The sequence below is a fragment of the Salmo trutta genome, chromosome 14 (genome assembly GCF_901001165.1).
Source record: "Salmo trutta chromosome 14, fSalTru1.1, whole genome shotgun sequence".
Classification (NCBI taxonomy): domain Eukaryota; kingdom Metazoa; phylum Chordata; class Actinopteri; order Salmoniformes; family Salmonidae; genus Salmo; species Salmo trutta.
In genome coordinates, this window is record NC_042970.1 from 38,308,598 (window position 1) to 38,326,060 (window position 17,463).

General features: G+C 41.6%; 1 protein-coding gene across 2 annotated transcripts; it reads left to right on the plus strand.

The window, feature by feature from the left end:
* Positions 1–1,610: 1,610 nt before the first annotated feature.
* Positions 1,611–11,819, plus strand: LOC115208023 (GTP-binding protein REM 1). Of its 2 annotated transcripts, none has more exons than XM_029775732.1 (6): positions 1,611–1,925; positions 2,373–2,616; positions 3,566–3,924; positions 6,094–6,176; positions 9,766–9,973; positions 10,491–11,819. In XM_029775732.1, exons 3-6 carry the CDS (start codon positions 3,591–3,593, stop codon positions 10,766–10,768), a joined length of 903 nt encoding a protein of 300 aa, XP_029631592.1. In that variant the 5' UTR covers positions 1,611–1,925; positions 2,373–2,616; positions 3,566–3,590; the 3' UTR covers positions 10,769–11,819. The 2 variants fall into 2 exon arrangements, with proteins under 2 accessions (XP_029631592.1, XP_029631591.1); XM_029775731.1 differs by having other exon boundaries at positions 3,591–3,924.
* Positions 11,820–17,463: the final 5,644 nt, after the last annotated feature.

Consider the following 17,463-nt stretch of genomic DNA (forward strand, 5'->3'; position numbering starts at 1 on the left):
TGTAAGTGCTGCTATTGTGAAGTGGAAACATCTAGGAGCAACAACGGCTCAGCCGCGAAGTGGTAGGCCACATAAGTGCGTAGCATGTAAACATTGTCTGTCCTCGGTTGCAACACTCACTACCGAGTTCCAAACTGCCTCTGGAAACAACGTCAGCACAATAATTGTTTGTCGGGAGCTTCATGAAATGGGTTTACATGGCCGAGCAGCCACACATAAGCCTAAGATCACCTTAGGAGGAATAATGATCTGGGGCTGTTTTTCATGGTTCAGGCTAGGCCCCTTAGTTCCAGTGAAGGGAAATGTTAACGCTATAGCATACAGCGACATTCTAGACAATTCTGTGCTTCCAACTTTGTGGCAAGAGTTTGGGGAAGGCCCTTTCCTGTTTCAGCATGACAATGCCCTTGTGCACGAAGTGAGGTCCATACAGAAATGGTTTGTCGAGATCGGTGTGGAAGAACTTGACTGGCCTGCACAGAGCCCTGACCTCAACCCAATTGAACACCTTTGGGATGAATTGGAACGCCGACTGCGAGCCAGGCCTAATCGCCCAACATCAGTGCCCGACCTCACTAATACTTGTGGCTGAATGGAAGCAAGTCCCTGCAGCAATGTTCCAACATCTAGTGGAAAGCCTTCCCAGAAGAGTGGAGGCTATTATAGCAGCAAAGGGGGACTAACTCCATATTAATGTCCATGATTTTGGAAAGATGTTCGATGAGCAGGTGCCCACATACTTTCGGTCATGTAGTGTATGAGCATTTGATGTGTTAATTGGTGTAGTTTCATTCAGCTATAATTTATGGTCTATAACTGCCAGTTGAATCTCATTTATTGCCCATTATCACATTCTTCCGTGTGCCGGTCCACAGAAAATAATTTTCAATATTTAGAATGTTTATAGTTTGCTTTTTCTTTCCACAGTAAGTGCCCCAGTGAGAGTAACCACTTCCAACCCACCCTCTTTTCACAAATCTCCTCAGACCCTGTAACTGTAGTTTTGGGAAGTCTCTGACTGTGATTTACTTAAGTGTGGGAAAGAAGCTGGCTTTATAAACAGTGTGGGGCCTTCATCTGGCCATCGTACGGCCGACTGGTCTGATTACTTATGTTGTTTCAGTTGGAAAAGATTCAGCAGAGCCTCAGAGAATACAATTTCCTGGTAGAGAGTGCTGGTCTGCGGCTAGGGGTGTGAACTCTGCCCTCTCACAGTGTTAGGACAGAACTGATTTACAGATGTGTTGTGTGTGTGTGTGTGTGTGTGTGTGTGTACTGATTGCCTCAAACTGAAACTATGCAGCATACTTGTAAAAGTGCTTTTAATGGAGACTTGGCTCCCTTTGAAGATATTTTCGTACTTTATAAAGGGTTCAACACTGGGGCTTGATTTGACTAATCTAAACATACATGGATGTAAGGACAACACACATCCTGTCCCCATATTTTCTATAGAAATGTACATAAAGCAGTGGTTGTCCTGCTTGTGCAATGTGTAATCATTAAAGGCACCCTAGTACAGCCGATTCAAATAACCAACTCATCATCAAGCTTTGCTGATTTAAATCAGCTGTGTTGCGCTAGGTGAAAAACCAAAACGTGCACCCAGGTGGGGGGACACCAGGACCGAGTTTGGGAAACCCTGCCCTAGTCGATATCTGCACCGTGGAGGTAAACATTATTGTGGTAAAATATAGAGAAAACTAACAGTTTACAACAGGAAGTGACTTACTTTTACGTCATGTAGTCGGGGTGGGTTCTTCGATGAGATTAAAGTAGATTCACACAGGGAAAAGTTGCAGCAGCAATGAGAGAATTGAATGAGGGCTGATTCGAAGCACGCGCGCATCATCAAAGGACACGCTCGGTTGAAAACACCCAGAACGCGCATTTCCTACTTGCGTTAAACGGAATTTACAGCACGGGTGAGTATCCATAGGTAGAAAACTGAAGTAGCCTAATTAAAATACGCCATATGACATTTGGAAATTAGCATCCACCATTTAGCCAACAACTTGTTGGACAGGAAGTGCAATAGCGTTCCTAGAAGAAGCGCTATGGTTTTATAAAAGCAAAACATTGCATATTGAAATGATTGTCCTCCCCATTAGATGATGTAGTTGTTGACCAACAAAGTTAGCGGTGTTCGAGTTTTTAAAATAGCCTATTTGAATTAACCTACACCATGACTACGTCTCAGTGCATGTTATCACAGGAGGTGATCTGAAACATTGTCTGCCTTTGTGTGTGTGTGTGTGTGTGTGTGTGTGTGTGTGTGCGTGTGCATGCCTTCTTGTGTGATACAGAGAGGAGATTGAAAAAGAGAGGCGAGCGAGCGAGCAACCCCTGATTTCACTCTTACATTTTTACAGGGTTGTGGAACTTTGCAGGATGTTGCTATGACTCCAGGGGTATACTGTTACACTTGTCTAGAATAGCTGACGAGACACAGTAACAAAACCGATTGATACATTGGAAGCTTTCCTTGGTACAAGAACAGAATGACAGCTCGCACACAGCTCCCCGACCCGAGAAAACTTTACTATATGGTGAAGTCTGTGCTTTGCTCTGCAATGGAGAATACTGGAAAAAATTAGAAGATTCATGGCTACAGTTGTGAGTAAATTCCAGACAATATGATGTTTCAGTGCTATTTACACTCCATAGGCCGTGATATGTGTTTGTTTCACAATTTAGCTTTAATCGGGAAGCAGTGTCTGTTTATAAACTGTTTATTATAGGGGTTTGTTATATTATTTAGCCTAACCAGGTGTATTATAGTAAACGAAAACTAATAATGAACAAATTATTTGGTAACCTGAAATAAAATGATCAGCACACCCGTTTTGAAAAACTACAACTAAACAAACTATTTGACTCAAACGAACTAAAATGAAATAAAACCATTATGAATTATGTTTTTTTCTAAACTTTGGGTAAAAATGTAATGGGGATTACAATAGTGTTTTCAAGCTTTTGACGGGATTTTCAAGCCTAAAATCGGGTGGTAAATGTGGCTAAGAGATGGTTTCAAAAAGACCTAACTTGTGCATCACTATCACCAGCTAACAGGGGAAAGCAGCTAACTTGATTACATGCACTACTTAATTAAGTTAAACATTGGATTGGCGTAAACATGGGCGAGAGAGATACTCCTTCCACCATATTTCTTTGCATCAGTCTCAGCGCCATTCCTTTCAAATCCAAGTCACATTGAGATTGACTGTATAACGTTAACCTAACCTATGACCTGACCCATCACTTTACTGCCCCCCAGTTGCAGACTATACAAACTATACAACACAAATGGCTCCTAGCCTGGCACACACATACTTTATTGCCCTAACATTAAAACTGAAACTAAATAAAATCCAAATATTTTTATACAACAAAAACTAAATAAAACTAGCTAATCAGGTCTGAAAACTGAATTTCAAATAAATGGCAAAACTAATAGAAATAAAAAGGAATATAAAAACAGAACTATAATAACCTTGAGCTTAACTCTTATGTCCTAGTAAATTGGGACTATTTTATGATTATTTTACATATTCTTATTTTTAAGGGATGTTCTTTGCCTTTTCGCTAAGATGACACACACACAGAGAGAGGGCAAGGAGACTTTGCGGAGAAGGGCAAGTACTCCTATCCCTGCCTCTCATCAGCCGGGGATGAGAGGTAGAGACCCACCAGCCGACCCCCATCACCCTCCACTCGGCCAGTCCGCCTCATACCATCCCGGAGACAAGTCTCTCCACTGCCGAGCCAACTGGTCATCTGATGACTCGGACAATGACTCGGATGGCTCAGGAGCAGATTGTTTGTACCACGTTGTTTTGCTAGGAGACCACGGCGTTGGAAAGTCGAGTCTTGCCAATATCTTTGCTGGCATTCAGGAGAAGGATGCTCACGACCATACGGGAGGTGGGTTTTTTTTACCAAGCACAATTCTTATGATTATTATGAGGCTATTTATGGTGTGTAGCCTTTTAACACAACTATTTAGTAGTTGTTTGTCAATGTCTTATCAGTAACCTAAAAAACTATCAGTATCATCCATCCTCATCTGCTAATTAAAATCTATGGACACTAAGCACTAATGAGTTATTCAATGAGTTAATTAATTTTATGCATCTCTTCAACAATGACTGTCAAAGTAATGGTCTCTGACATTGCCCTGGCCCTAACAACCTTGGCTAACCTGTCACAACTACATTGATTGAACTCTTGTCTCTGTCATGTGTAGTACTGAGTGACCTCAAAGCATTGATTGGCAGCTTATATTGACCCATGCATTTTGGCATCCAGCTGTGCTGCTGTGTGATGTGATTTGTGCAGTTTGTCCTTTTTGAAACACCAATTTCTCTAAAAGTGTTTAATATGACAGGATAAAAGTCATAATGTTTACAAAATAAATAACGAAAAGTTTTAGGTCATGCCTGATACGGTAGCCTAGACATGGTTTGCTTTATTCGTTTGTGAGAGGTTCATGCTGTCGTGACTTGTGCATGTCGGGTCGGCTGATGGGAGTGACTGGCTAAAGATGCGTCCCAAATGGTACCCTATTCCCCTTAGTGGGGTAGCTCTGGTCAAAAGTAGTGCACTATACAGGGAATAAAGTTCTATTTGTGCTGAATGTTTCTGTTTTGCCCCTGGTCAAAAGTTTCTGCAATATACAGGGAAATAGGTTGCTGTGTGTGTGTGTGGCAGCTCCTAGCTCTCCAGAGTGGTAAGGTCTCTCCTCATCAGACCTCCCTCTGACATCATCAGGAGAAAGTGTATAGCTGTCCTGTTTTCAGCCTGTCACTGACTGGTCATGTTGTTTTTAAGTTTTGTGTCACTTTGCTTGTCACACTGACAGCAATTGAACTGTTCTTCATAGTGGACTCCTTGGTTGGTTTAGAGCTGGTGTGGTGAATGGCAAGTGTTTTATGAGGAAAGAACAGCATTATGAGGACATTACAATACATTCCATTGTAGGCATATTACTTGTTTGCTTGTTTACAGGTTCTGACCTTCACAATACCCAGGTCAAGAACAAATTCAAAGAAACGTACAGTATTATACAGAGCCATGATTGCATGGAACTCCCTTCCATCTCATATAGCTCAAGTGAACAGCTCACCTGGTTTCAACAAAGATAAAGCAACACCTCACAACGCCTCTCCCCCATGTGACTTTTTGTGTGTATGAACTGACATGTATGTGTAACTGATAGACGCACACACTACATGTTAATGTATGTAAATGGTAATCTTTTGTCTGTTCAGTATTTTTTGTTATGTGTCAGACCCCAGTAAGACTAGCTGTCGGCTAATGGGGATCCTAATAAAACCAAATCAAAAACCTAGATTGTCACTTCAACTCAAAGACCTCAACTTCTCAAGGCTTTGACGGGCCATTTGTCCTTGTCTTGTGCAGCAGCTTTTACAATAAGGCTAGGGTTGAAAGGGAAAATGTAACAAGTTATTTCACTCTTGGCCAAAGTGTGTTTTAGTCTCGCTAGGATGATCTAATCAGACTAAACTAGACATGGCTCAATGGTGTTTTCCACAGCCTATGGTCATGATGATATGGTGGTGAACTGTAATAACAATATTGCACATTTTAACAGTAGTAGGGATAAACACAAGTGTATAGTTCTTGTATGTCATATCACCAAATTCATAAAACACCACCATATTTTAGTTTCTAAAGTCATAACCTTAAAATGGACATGGCATTCAGCATGAGGAAAAAATAGATTCCGCACACTGAAATCTATGCTCCCATGTGGTTTATTGACAGCAGTCTGACCCGTAAGTCTCCATCAGTTCTCCATTCACAAAGAACAAGCCTATATTAGAGAGAGAGAGAGACCCAAATTCCACCACACCTGCTGGCTGCAACCAATAGTAGATATGTTTGAAGGAGTTGACATAAATTATACTTAATCCTTTCTTTATCTACAAGAATAAAACAAGTTGTATTTATATTTTTACCCTAAGTTGCAATGTCTAGACTCCCTTTTAGAACGTTTTCCAACATTATTGAGGTACAGTAGGAAATAATATATTTTCTATTCTCTTTCCTGGTTGTTTTTTGTTTGTTTAGAGGACACCTATGAGAAAACTATGATTGTAGATGGGGAGGAGACCACCCTCATCGTCATGGACACCTGGGAGAACGAAAAACAGGTATGACACAACACCAACCATCAACATCTTTGTCACAAAAAATGCGATGCACAGTAGAGAATATGATAGTCACACATCAAGACTCATTTCGAAAAGAAAAAGGGCTGAAAACTTTAAGCTTTCTAATTTATATAACTTAATCTTACTTAGTGTTACTTGAGAACACAGGTCGAGCAAAGAAACAAACCCGCTTGTGCCAACCGAACCATAAGGCTCCATTCTAAACAACTATGATACCTAGGGACAACCCTGCCCCTCCCTCGGTTTTGTGGAAAAATATATGTGCTCGCTCTGTGTGCCTGTAGCTAAACTCCATTGAGTCGAGCTAAAGTGGGGCGAATTCTGGCTGTGCTGGAGTTAGTGAGTGGTGGCTCCAGTGGCATTAGGCGAGCGTCTGTATGGGACACCGATGGCTGTGGGGCCTAATTACTCCAGTATTGATTACAGCTGGGGAGTGAAGCGTGCAGGCCAAGCCGCATGTTGGCTTGTCTGTACCGGGTTAGAGGAGATATAGGGAGATAAGGATGTCTATAAAGACAGTGGTTTCAATGTGTTAAAGGGCACCAAGTGTCACTACAGGCAGAACGTCAGATATATGTTTGACCAATAACCATCCCTGGAGACCAGAGTTCTGTATTCACAAATGCATATAAGTCAACTTAGCTTAGTGCTTTTTCGAATAACGACGTTAAAACTTCATGTTGACCGTCACTTATCTCAATTATCTTTTGAATGCGTGAGTGTATTTTCGACATCAAAGGTGGCTTCAATGATTCAATTATAACAACAGAAAACACATGCTGCATTACAAAGACCCCTTTTGGAACCCTTTTTTCTAAGGCAAACTTTTTTAATCCAATGAACCGTTTTTGGAAGAACGGGTTTTTCGGATGGCAAAACAGATTCTTTGGAAGGCAAGAAGGGTTTTACATTTATTTATTTTATTTATAACCTTTGTATAACTAGGCAAGTCAATTAAGAACATATTCTTATTTACAATGACGGCCTACCAAGAGCAAAAGGCCTGTGGGGACGGGAGATAAAAAATATAAGAAAAAATACGCATCACGACAAGGGAGACACCACAACACTACATAGAGACCTGAGACGACAACACAACATGGCAGCAACACATGACAACATAGCATGTTAGCAAGACAACATGACAAAAACTCAGTAGCAACACATGGCAGCAGCACAACATGGTACTGTAGCAGCACAAACATGGTACAAACGTTGTTAAGCACAGCACAAAGGGCAAAAAGGTAGACAAAACAATACATCACGTGAAAGAGGTAGGCATCTCAGATAGGGGAAAGTGAGGCCTAAAAGGGTTTTATTAAAAAAAAGCATCAACTAGTGGGTCTTGCGTCAGATATACAGAGATGGCCAGTTTACAGAGTATAGCGTGCAGTGATGTGTCCTATAAGGAGCATTGGTGGCAAATCTGATGGCGGAATGGTAAAGAACATCTAGCCGCTCGAGAGCACCCTTACCTACCGATTTATACATTTAATCTCCGTAATCTAGCATGGGTAGGATGGTCACCTTAATCAGGGTTAGTTTGGCAGCTGGGGTGAAAGAGGAGCGATTACGATTGAGGAAACCAAGTCTAGATTTAACCTTAGCCTGCAGCTTGGATATGGCTGAGAGTTTACCATCTAGCCATACTCCCAAGTACTTGTATGAGGTGACTGTCTCAAGATCTAAACCCTCAGAGGGGAGGGGCATTCTTCTTACCGAACCACATTACCTTTGTTTTGGAGGTGTTCGGAAAAAGGTTAAGGGCAGAAAAGGCTTGTTGGACACTAAGAAAGCTTTGTTGTAGAGTGTTTAACACAAAATCTGCATATAAATAGATGAGAGCGCTACCTACTGCCTGCGCTATGTTTTTTATATAAATTGAGAAGAGCGCGGGGCCTAGGATCGAGCCTTGGGGTACTCCCTTGGTGACAGGCAGTGGCTGAGACAGCAGATGTTCTGACCTTACACAGTGGACTCTTTAAGAGAGGTTGTTAGCAAAACAGGCCAAAGACCCCTCAGAGACCCCAATACTCCTTACTTGACCAACAAGAATGGAATGGTCTACTGTATCAAAAGCTTTGGCCAAGTCAATAAAAATAGCAGCACAACATTGCATAGAACCCTCTGAATAAGTTTTATATTGTAATTTTTCCCTTTCTTTTAAATAGTGCCTGAGCATTAATGTTTATGAACAGGAGTTTGAGTTATCTGATCAGTTTAAAAAGATAGGTGTGATGTTTTAAACTGTATCTATATGGGAATACTCAAAACCATGCCCATTACCAAATTTCTCAGCATGCACTATTGCAGGTTAATTTTTAGAATTGTTTCAATATCTGTTTTTGCATGTATATTGATTAGTTAATTACTCTTATGCCACACAAACAAATCCAATATGTTAGTAGTTGGACTTATTTCACCCGTTACTGAGATAGTAATTCCAGTTTAGAGGATTTAGGTTGTCTCATTTCTCCTACCCTGGCAGTCATTCTAAATGCAGGTTGCAGGTGATGAAATGTTTCAATTGTTGGATATCCTCACTCTGGCTGGATTCCAATAGGAATTACACATCAATTTGCATGCCAGCATAATGTGACTTGAGTTTCCTAACACCACTGTGTTATGCTATGACTACGCTCTCAAAGAAAGGTCTTATGATATATGTAATGTATTGTCATAAAGATGAAGGCTAATAAAGCTGGTGGAACCGTTCATGGAGGGTTCTGGAAAGAATCCAAAGATAAAACGGTTCTCGGTAGAACCCATCTTGGAAGAACCTTTAGATTATAAAAGAGTTATTGGTAGAACCATTTGTAGATTGTACTTGGAAGGACCATTTACAGGGCGTTATATAGATGTGCGCGCTTCCATGGGGCAGAAGTCAGCGTGTTATTGTGATTCTGGATTGTCAGATTGCTAGCTAGAGTCTGGGGCATCATAAGTGGCTTGTTTCAGCTCGTTTTATCTTGTTCTTGATACCATGTCTTGTTTTGACTGATTTCATGTCAATGCTAATATGGCTGTGCTCATTGTGCAAATGTATTTGTTCTCAATAAACATTGTAGACGAAATATAGATTACATGTTGTCAACAATCCAAGCTGTGATGGAAAATGTTATGTTTGTGCTTTTTTAATAACCAATTTCTATGTTCATGCAAGTGACTGAACGAATCCTCACTATCAGTATCTGCAATTTGGCAGTATGCCCAGACCCTTGTTTTGAGAACCAAAGATGTCTCAGCTTAGAGTAGAAGCCTTGTGAGGTATTGGTCTGTCACATGCATGACCCAGTATTGGTCAGTCACATGAATGAAGCAAATGTTGATGAATAAGCTAAAATCATGCAAATATGACTTGTCTGCAGTATAAGAGAACTAACAAATGCCCTGGGCGAGCTCCTGATCGACTAGTGTACTTGGTGCATTGAGTTGGTTGGAATTGCCCTTCTTATACACTATTAGGAAAAAAAGGTGCTATCAAAGTCCAGATCCCGGACGAGCACCCAAATATGGCTTTTGTTGGTGAATGTTGAACTTCTCTCTGTTCTTTGTCTGTGCCTCTCAGGAGGAGGATGAGAAATGGGTCCAGGACTACTGTATGCAGGTGGGCAACGCCTACGTCATAGTCTACTCAATCACGGACCGCACCAGCTTCGAGAGTGCCTCTGAGTTACGCATCCAGCTGCGGCGCATACGGCAGGCCGAGAACATTCCCATCATCCTCGTGGGAAACAAAAGTGACCTGGTCCGCTCCAGAGAAGTGGCTGTAGAAGGTAACGTTGATTCTAATGATAATGTAATCATTAAAGCGTCTCTCCACACCTTCTGAACAGTGACTTGATGAGCCATTTAACAATATGAGCAGCACTCTGCTTATAAAAGAGACAAACAGTTTGGCATACAATAGTCTGTACTGCACTTTCTGTGGCCTTCATAGTCAAATAAACAAGCAAAAGTTACAACTACAGAACATGATCATATATCAAATGTTGCAGTCCACACAACATACTATAAGCTGTTCCCTTAACATTCCATGAGTTGGATTTACAGCACACATCTCATACACTAACAGTGTATTTTACAATGTCACCGTAATTCTTGATGATTTGGTCAATGTTTTGATATTTAACCTGTTCTGCAGATGAGAATAAGCTTGTGCTAATTCTGGTGCAATGGATCAAATGTATTTATGTTACAAGTTTCACCTGATCCCTGACTAATAAAGAATCAAACGTAGACCTCTCACATGTAAACACCTCTCCTTCCTCTGTGCTCTCTGCTCTCTCCCAGAGGGCCGTGCATGCGCCGTGGTGTTCGACTGCAAGTTCATCGAGACATCCGCTTCGCTCCACCACAACGTCCACGAGCTCTTCGAGGGTATCGTCCGGCAGATCCGCCTGCGGCGAGACAGCAAGGAGACCAACGAACGCCGGCGCTCCGTCTACAAGCGCAAGGAGAGCCTCGCCAAGAAGGCCCGCCGCTTCCTGGACCGCCTGGTGGCCAAGAACAACAAGAAGATGGCGCTGAAGGTTCGCTCCAAGTCCTGCCACGACCTGGCCGTGCTGTAACGGTTGTTGTGTGGCCAAGTGGTTCACGCCGACAGTGGTCACAGACTTCAACTCTCCTCTTTGCCCTAACGCGGTGTTCTTCGGGCGGCCATCTTGTGGGTCAAATCCTTAAACCAACCAACGGCTGTATCGTACTGTCTAGAGAGACTAATTCTATGCTCCAACCCCCTAGTGGTAAAGGGGAAGGACGTTATTTCCTATTTATTTCAGCCATTCAAAGCAATTGGGATGAGAAAATGTGAGGCAATTGACTTTTTTTTTTGCTATATCACAGATCTGCTGAGAATGAGTTTGCTAAACAGACACCTTATCAACTGTTTGCCTTACATCTAAGTCAATAGATTCCTAGACCAGTGTATCCAGACAGATCTGACATTTGAAGTCCTTTACGGTCTCTTTTGAGAAGGTTTTCTAAGATTGAGGTATGAAATAATCATTTATTTTCTACCAAAGAAAGTGCTTTGAATACACTGTATGATGTATTTTTGCCATGAGGAAAGCAATGCCCACATAGTGACGTCTGCTTAAAAGTACCTAATGATTTGATTTCAAGGTTTTGCACTATGGGAGACAGTCATGTGTCGGGAGGAATTAATGGACATTCTTCTACAACAACCAAGAGAGCTCTGGTTTAAGACTTCTGTTCTATGAGCCCATCAGTTGACAGCTAAATGACATGTGAATGCTGATGTTGTTTGGGAATCGACACCATCGTGAACTTTCCAAAAGGATTATCCCGTCCACACCTTCCTTTACAAGCACCTCTTACGCTGGAAGGACCAGTGGGGTGTTAACAGTACAACTGTAATGGATGCTTTTGAAGAGGCGTGGTCTGATTTGACCAGTCAAAAAACACCATTGTATGATGACATGGTCCTGAAGAGACCAAAGAAGAAGAATGTTGAGTCTTCAGTGTGTGTGTGTGTGTGTGTGTGTCCTGGTTGGGTTTGAGAGGTATTATAATCACTTTTGTACAAAGTTTGTAAATACAGTACATAAATGTCAAGGATTTTTATGAGGAAATAAAGGAGTAGGAAATATATTACCACTATACCATTGTCTGCTCTGGATTTTAAGGTTCGTCACGTTTTTGTAAGCTTTTATAAAAAAAATATATAAATGGAAGAGATAGTTGTGCTACCTTTCTGCTTTTTTCCTCATTGTCAAGTGACAATTTGGCTGAAGATATTACACTCTGAACAATGTGAGCATAGAGTTTAATGGCTTTAAAAGTACAAGTGATAGTTGTGCTGATTCTGGTGGGCACCTTTAGGCCAGAGCCTTCCATAAACCGCTAAAGGAATCGGCGACTAGAGAACATAGTTTTACAATGTCTACTTCCCAAATGGCACCCTACTCCCTAAAAAGAGCACTTCTTTTGACCAAGGCCCATAGGGCTCTGGTCAAAAGTATTGCACTATATAGGGATAAGGTGCCATTTGGGACATAGGACAACGTCTGTTTGTGTTCCATATGGAGTTGTATGGCTGCCTCGTAACGTTGACAAAGTACAGATCAGGAGATTTCCATTGATTAATGACAATGCCCATGTTGTGGTTTAAACCCCTAGATGGGTAGAAGCTCATGTTAGCATGAAATTCATGTCCAGACACAAACGTGTTGGGAACAATATGGAATTGTTCAATGCAACTTCTTTCATTTCTTTTGATATGGAAGAAATACTGATCTCATTTGATGATCCAGTCTTATTATATTACATGTTACATTATGGACATTTTTTTATCAAATTTGAATTACATCTAGATATTGAATTCATGAAAGGAAAACAAGAGATAACAAGAAACATTAAAACATATGAACTGGTCAACCCTGGATTATTCTGTGGATAATACCATATTGCATTTTATCCCCAAAACCGTCATTTGACACGGTTTAGATCAGGCCTTGGATTATACGTGGATCTCCATGATTAGTTGCTGGCTTAAAAAGAGTAACAACATAAGTGGATACTCTCCCTGCGTCTCAAATGGCACCCTATTCCCTACATAGTACACTGCTTTTCACCAGACCCCCCCACAGGGCTCTGATCAAAAGTAGTGAACTATAAGGAAGGGTGCTATTTGGGACGTAGCCCCTAAGTGACACTTTCACAAACAACCAGAGCCCAATGTTAGCCAACCATGCAGACGGTATCATTGAAACTTCAGTGTGCTGAGAGGTCCTCAAGTGACATTCACAATAGGAGGCTATTCACTCAGTGTTCATTAACACAGGTTATTGCACTGCCATTTTGTGGCATTGATGAGGCTTTATGTAACATTCCTGAACAAAATAAAACTCAAAAACAGGATGGAATGGAAATAAGTTTCTCTAGTCATTCGTACATATATATATTTTTTGTACTTTTACCCCTTTTCGTGATATCCAATTGGTAGTTACAGTCTTGTCCCATCGCGGCAACTCTCCTACGGACTCGGGAGAGGCGAAGGTCGAGAGCCATGCGTCCTCCGAAACAAGACCCTGCCAATCCGCACTGCTTCTTGACACACTGTTCGCTTAACCCTGAAGCCAGCCGCACCAATGTGTCGGAGGAAACACCGTTCAGCTGGCGACCGAAGTCAGTTTACAAGCGCCCGAAGTCAGCTTGCAGGCGCCTGGCCCGCCACAAGGAGTCGCTAGATCGCGATGGGCCAAGGAAGTCCTGGCCGGCCTAACCCAGATGACGCTGGGCCAATTGTGCGCCGCCTCATGGGTCTCCCAGTCATGACCGGCTGTGACACAGCCTGGGATCGAACCCAGGCTGTAGTGACGCCTCCAGTGACTTAGACCGCTGCACCACTAAGGAGGCCCGATGTGCAATATCTTTAAGTTCCAAGAATTCAACCAATATGGAACACTGGAATCCATAAAACAGCATTGCTCCTGGCTGCACCTCTGAAAATATGTTTTAATAAATGACAGGTTTTATGTATCTGGGTTTGATTGAATTTGACAACATGCTAAAAGTGAGTTCCGATTCTACATAGCAAAGGCCTCATGTCATGGCAGCATTGATTGTTAGTGTTGTGCTATGCCACCAGGATTGGTTCAATATATAAACTGATTTATAGAGTTTTTTTGAGGTGAATTACTGTGGCTCACCACTACATATAAAGTCAAATCAGCATTACTGTATAGCTGAAAATGATGCGATATGGTGACCAAGCAGCAGTGAAAAGTATAATTTTGAAAGTACAAACTTTAGTGGTCAAATCCCCCAAAAGCATTGATACAAGTTATTTGATCACTCATGGAAATGCTTATAGGCCTACATGTCAGGGTAGTGGTTTCAATTTCCAGGAGCCCCCATACGTAAAATGTATGCATGCATGACTAAGTTGCTTTGGATAAAAGTGTCTGCTAAATGGAATTATTATTATTATTATGTCAAATCAAATATATTTGTCACACGCATCGAATAACACAGATGTAGACGTTTACCATGAAATGCTTACGAGACCTTTCCCAATAATGCAGAGCTAAAAAGTAAGAAAAACATGCACACAAAAAAATAACAAAATAGTAACACAATAACGAGGCTATTTACAAGGAGTGCCGGTACCGAGTCAATGTTCAGGGGTACGAGGCAGTTGAGGTAATATTTACATGTAAATAGGGGTAAAAGTGACTAGGCAATCAGGATAGACAAACAGAGTAGCAGCAGCGTGTGCTGTATGAAAGAGTGTGAAAGTGTGTCTGTGGCGTCAATATGCATGTGCGTGTGAATGTATGTGTGTACGTGTTGGAGTATCAGTGTAGTATGTGAGAGTGGGTGGGTAGAGTCCAGTGAGTGTACAAGAGCCAGTGCAAAAAAAGGGTGTCATTGCAAATAGTACGAGTAGCATTATGTAAAAAAAAAAAAAAAAAGTAAAACAAATAAGTTAAGATCAGCGCAAAAACACAAAATAGCACAATTGGTCGGGAGCCCATAAAACGCCTGCTATTCCCTCCAGCGCCATAAAGTCATGTCCTGTTACCCAAAGGGTCATTGAATCATTTTGACTAGCTTCTTTTACTCAGTTTTCTATTCAGAAGAATGCCTCACTTGTTTCTTCACAAATTCTCCCAGTTTTTAGGCATATTTATTCCGTTCCTGACATTATTTTGAGCCGTCCTCCACTCAGCAGCCTCCTGTGCTTTACACTTCTGACAAACCTCACCTTTCACATAAGGTGCCAAAACCAACGCATTTCACAGGAATAGTCAAAAGAAACATAAGCAAACAGAAGAACCAGGAATGTGTGTGAATAGTCTGTGTGCGCATGCAAGGCTGTGTGAGTGTGTATGTAAATGTTATTGGAGCCTGGGTCGCATGTGTTGAGACAGCCACTGTCTGTGTGTCTGTGTGTGTGTGTGTGTCGAGCTCCATGAGCAGCAGCAGGAGGCCAGGCAGGGGGCCAGCACTACATTGGGGCCAGGCCTGGCCTGACAGGGTTGGGTCAGCTCTTTCCACTCTCCCCCCTAGCACAGCAAATCCAGTGAGGGAGGAGGAGGAGAGATGTAGGGGGGTGCTAGTTGGCTCTGAGCTCACTGCATTGATTTGGTCTGGGTAATGGAAAGAATGCACAACCCCTAACGAACACACACATGCACCATACACATGCATACGCACACACAGACCCACTGACATACGTATGCAAACAAACAGCAGGTCACACGCAGACATGTAGAAACACACACACACACATCAAACTCTCTTAAGCCCTTTCATTAATTTTGCATTATATCGTTAGCTGGAGTTATGAAGCCAAGATTCTAAATTGAATGAAATAATGCTGTCATTAGACATTATCCATCATCTGTGACTGATGTAATGGCTGTGGACAATTAGGTGAATTATCGTACTCACACTAAGTCATCTATGAAAAACGAAATCCACCACATGTTTTTACTGTACTCTCTAACTGTTGTGCAATCACCATGTAGAGTGTATAGATGCCACCATTAGCTATTCTTAGTAGAATAGCAAATGGAAGAATAACATTGAAAAAGATCAGTCATTTGATAATCAACTCGAGAGTTTTGGGGAGAGTTTACTGCCTGCGGAGCACCGACAACAAACAACAGAAAGCAGAATGGAAAAAGTGAATAAGAGCAAGAGGAGAGGGGAGGTGGTGGGGAATACAAGAAGATGAATGCTCCTGCGCCAGTCGCAAGGCTGGTTCTTGTTACGTGTCAAGAATCTGGCGTCCTCCAGATGTGTGTCATGTTTATATTGGGCAAATCCCCCAGAGAGATTTAATTCTCCGGCCCTGCTCTCTGGTGAACAGCTAGCAGAGAAGGGGAGAAAGAGAGCGAACGTGAGCGAGCAAGAATGAGAGAGAGCAAGAGAGAGAGCGAGAGAGAGAGAGAGAGATAATTACGGAAAGTTGGCAGCCAGCAGAGGAGCAAGCTGTGGCAGGACACAACGGAAAGAATAAGATTAAACACAAAAAAATGCAGGGTAATAAAGTTTAAGACAAAAAAGATGAGTAATGATCATGCTCCTCAGCCTCTAAAAGGTGAACTTCCTCTCCTAATGTTTTGCCTAGTTTGTCCAGGAGAGCAGACTGGTTGTAACAAGAATAACTTGTAAGGGAGGGATGATCTCCAGGTCATAAGATAGGTGTACTTTGGGGCTCTTGTTTCAGGGCAATTATTATTTTTTTCATTATTTTTCTTTATCTTTTCTTTTTAAAATGTAAGACATGCAAATATTATAATCCATACATATATTCAGGGTAATTTCTCAGCGACTTCGATAGTCTACTGGGAGAGTTTTAAGGCCAACTGTTCGTTGTCCTCTTTCTGTCCCTCTCCCACACTTCCTGTGTGGACCAGCGCCATGGAAATCACGTTAATTAACTATCCTTGAACTGTAAGTCTCAAAATAACATTCACCATAGCAATCCAAAACCATGGATATCGAGCCAACATAAAGCCCTATAAAACATGAAGGATTTCTTGTTACTTGCAAGAATGCTAAGTATGTCAACTTCTTGTTGCTCCCTATCTGAAAATCAAATATTGTAACCAAACTCGATGGAATATTACTCTCAAACTACACTGTGTTTGAAAGTAATATTGCCTGCCCCCGACTTTTACATAACCTCAAATGTAATAAAATGGGGATTATGTACAGTTTCAAAAGGGAAAAAATACGACTATTTTAAGGGACAACATGCAACTCGTATCAATACAAATTAAATGCCTTGTCATACTGTATGTACTCAAAAACATTGTTTCCGAGATGAATTGTAAGGAAAGAGTGCCAATTTGCCATGTAAGGCTCCGCCTTAACCCATACAGCCATTTCCACTCATCCTCCCAAACCTCACTTGGAAAAATGTATTCATCAAGGAAGATCATGTACTAGTATTGGGACACTGTGTCTGCTAGTTTATGAACTTACGATACGGTTGGTAACTGATCTAGACTTGAGATCCAGGTATATAAATATATATATATTGCTGACTGCAGATATGCACAGCTACATGGATTATTCTAGAGTCCAGGCCTAGGTCGAAATGGTATGGAGACAAGGTGGTGTAACAATGACTGATTTAGATTTAGTCTTTGGCTCCCTCTGGTGGATGTACTAAATACCAGCACACAGTCTGTACTGTTCCTAGGGACTGTACTGTTATTTATCCAGTCAATGTACTACAAATAGCCTATCTATTTAGGAAGTAAATTTCCTTATATAACTTTGCCCT

Excerpts from the sequence above, each read along its gene's own strand:
- LOC115208023 (XM_029775731.1), top strand. Across the intron at positions 6,177-9,765 it reads CCTGGGAGAACGAAAAACAG|GAGGAGGATGAGAAATGGGT; the intron begins GTATGACACAAC and ends TGTGCCTCTCAG. Across the intron at positions 9,974-10,490 it reads CAGAGAAGTGGCTGTAGAAG|AGGGCCGTGCATGCGCCGTG; the intron begins GTAACGTTGATT and ends GCTCTCTCCCAG.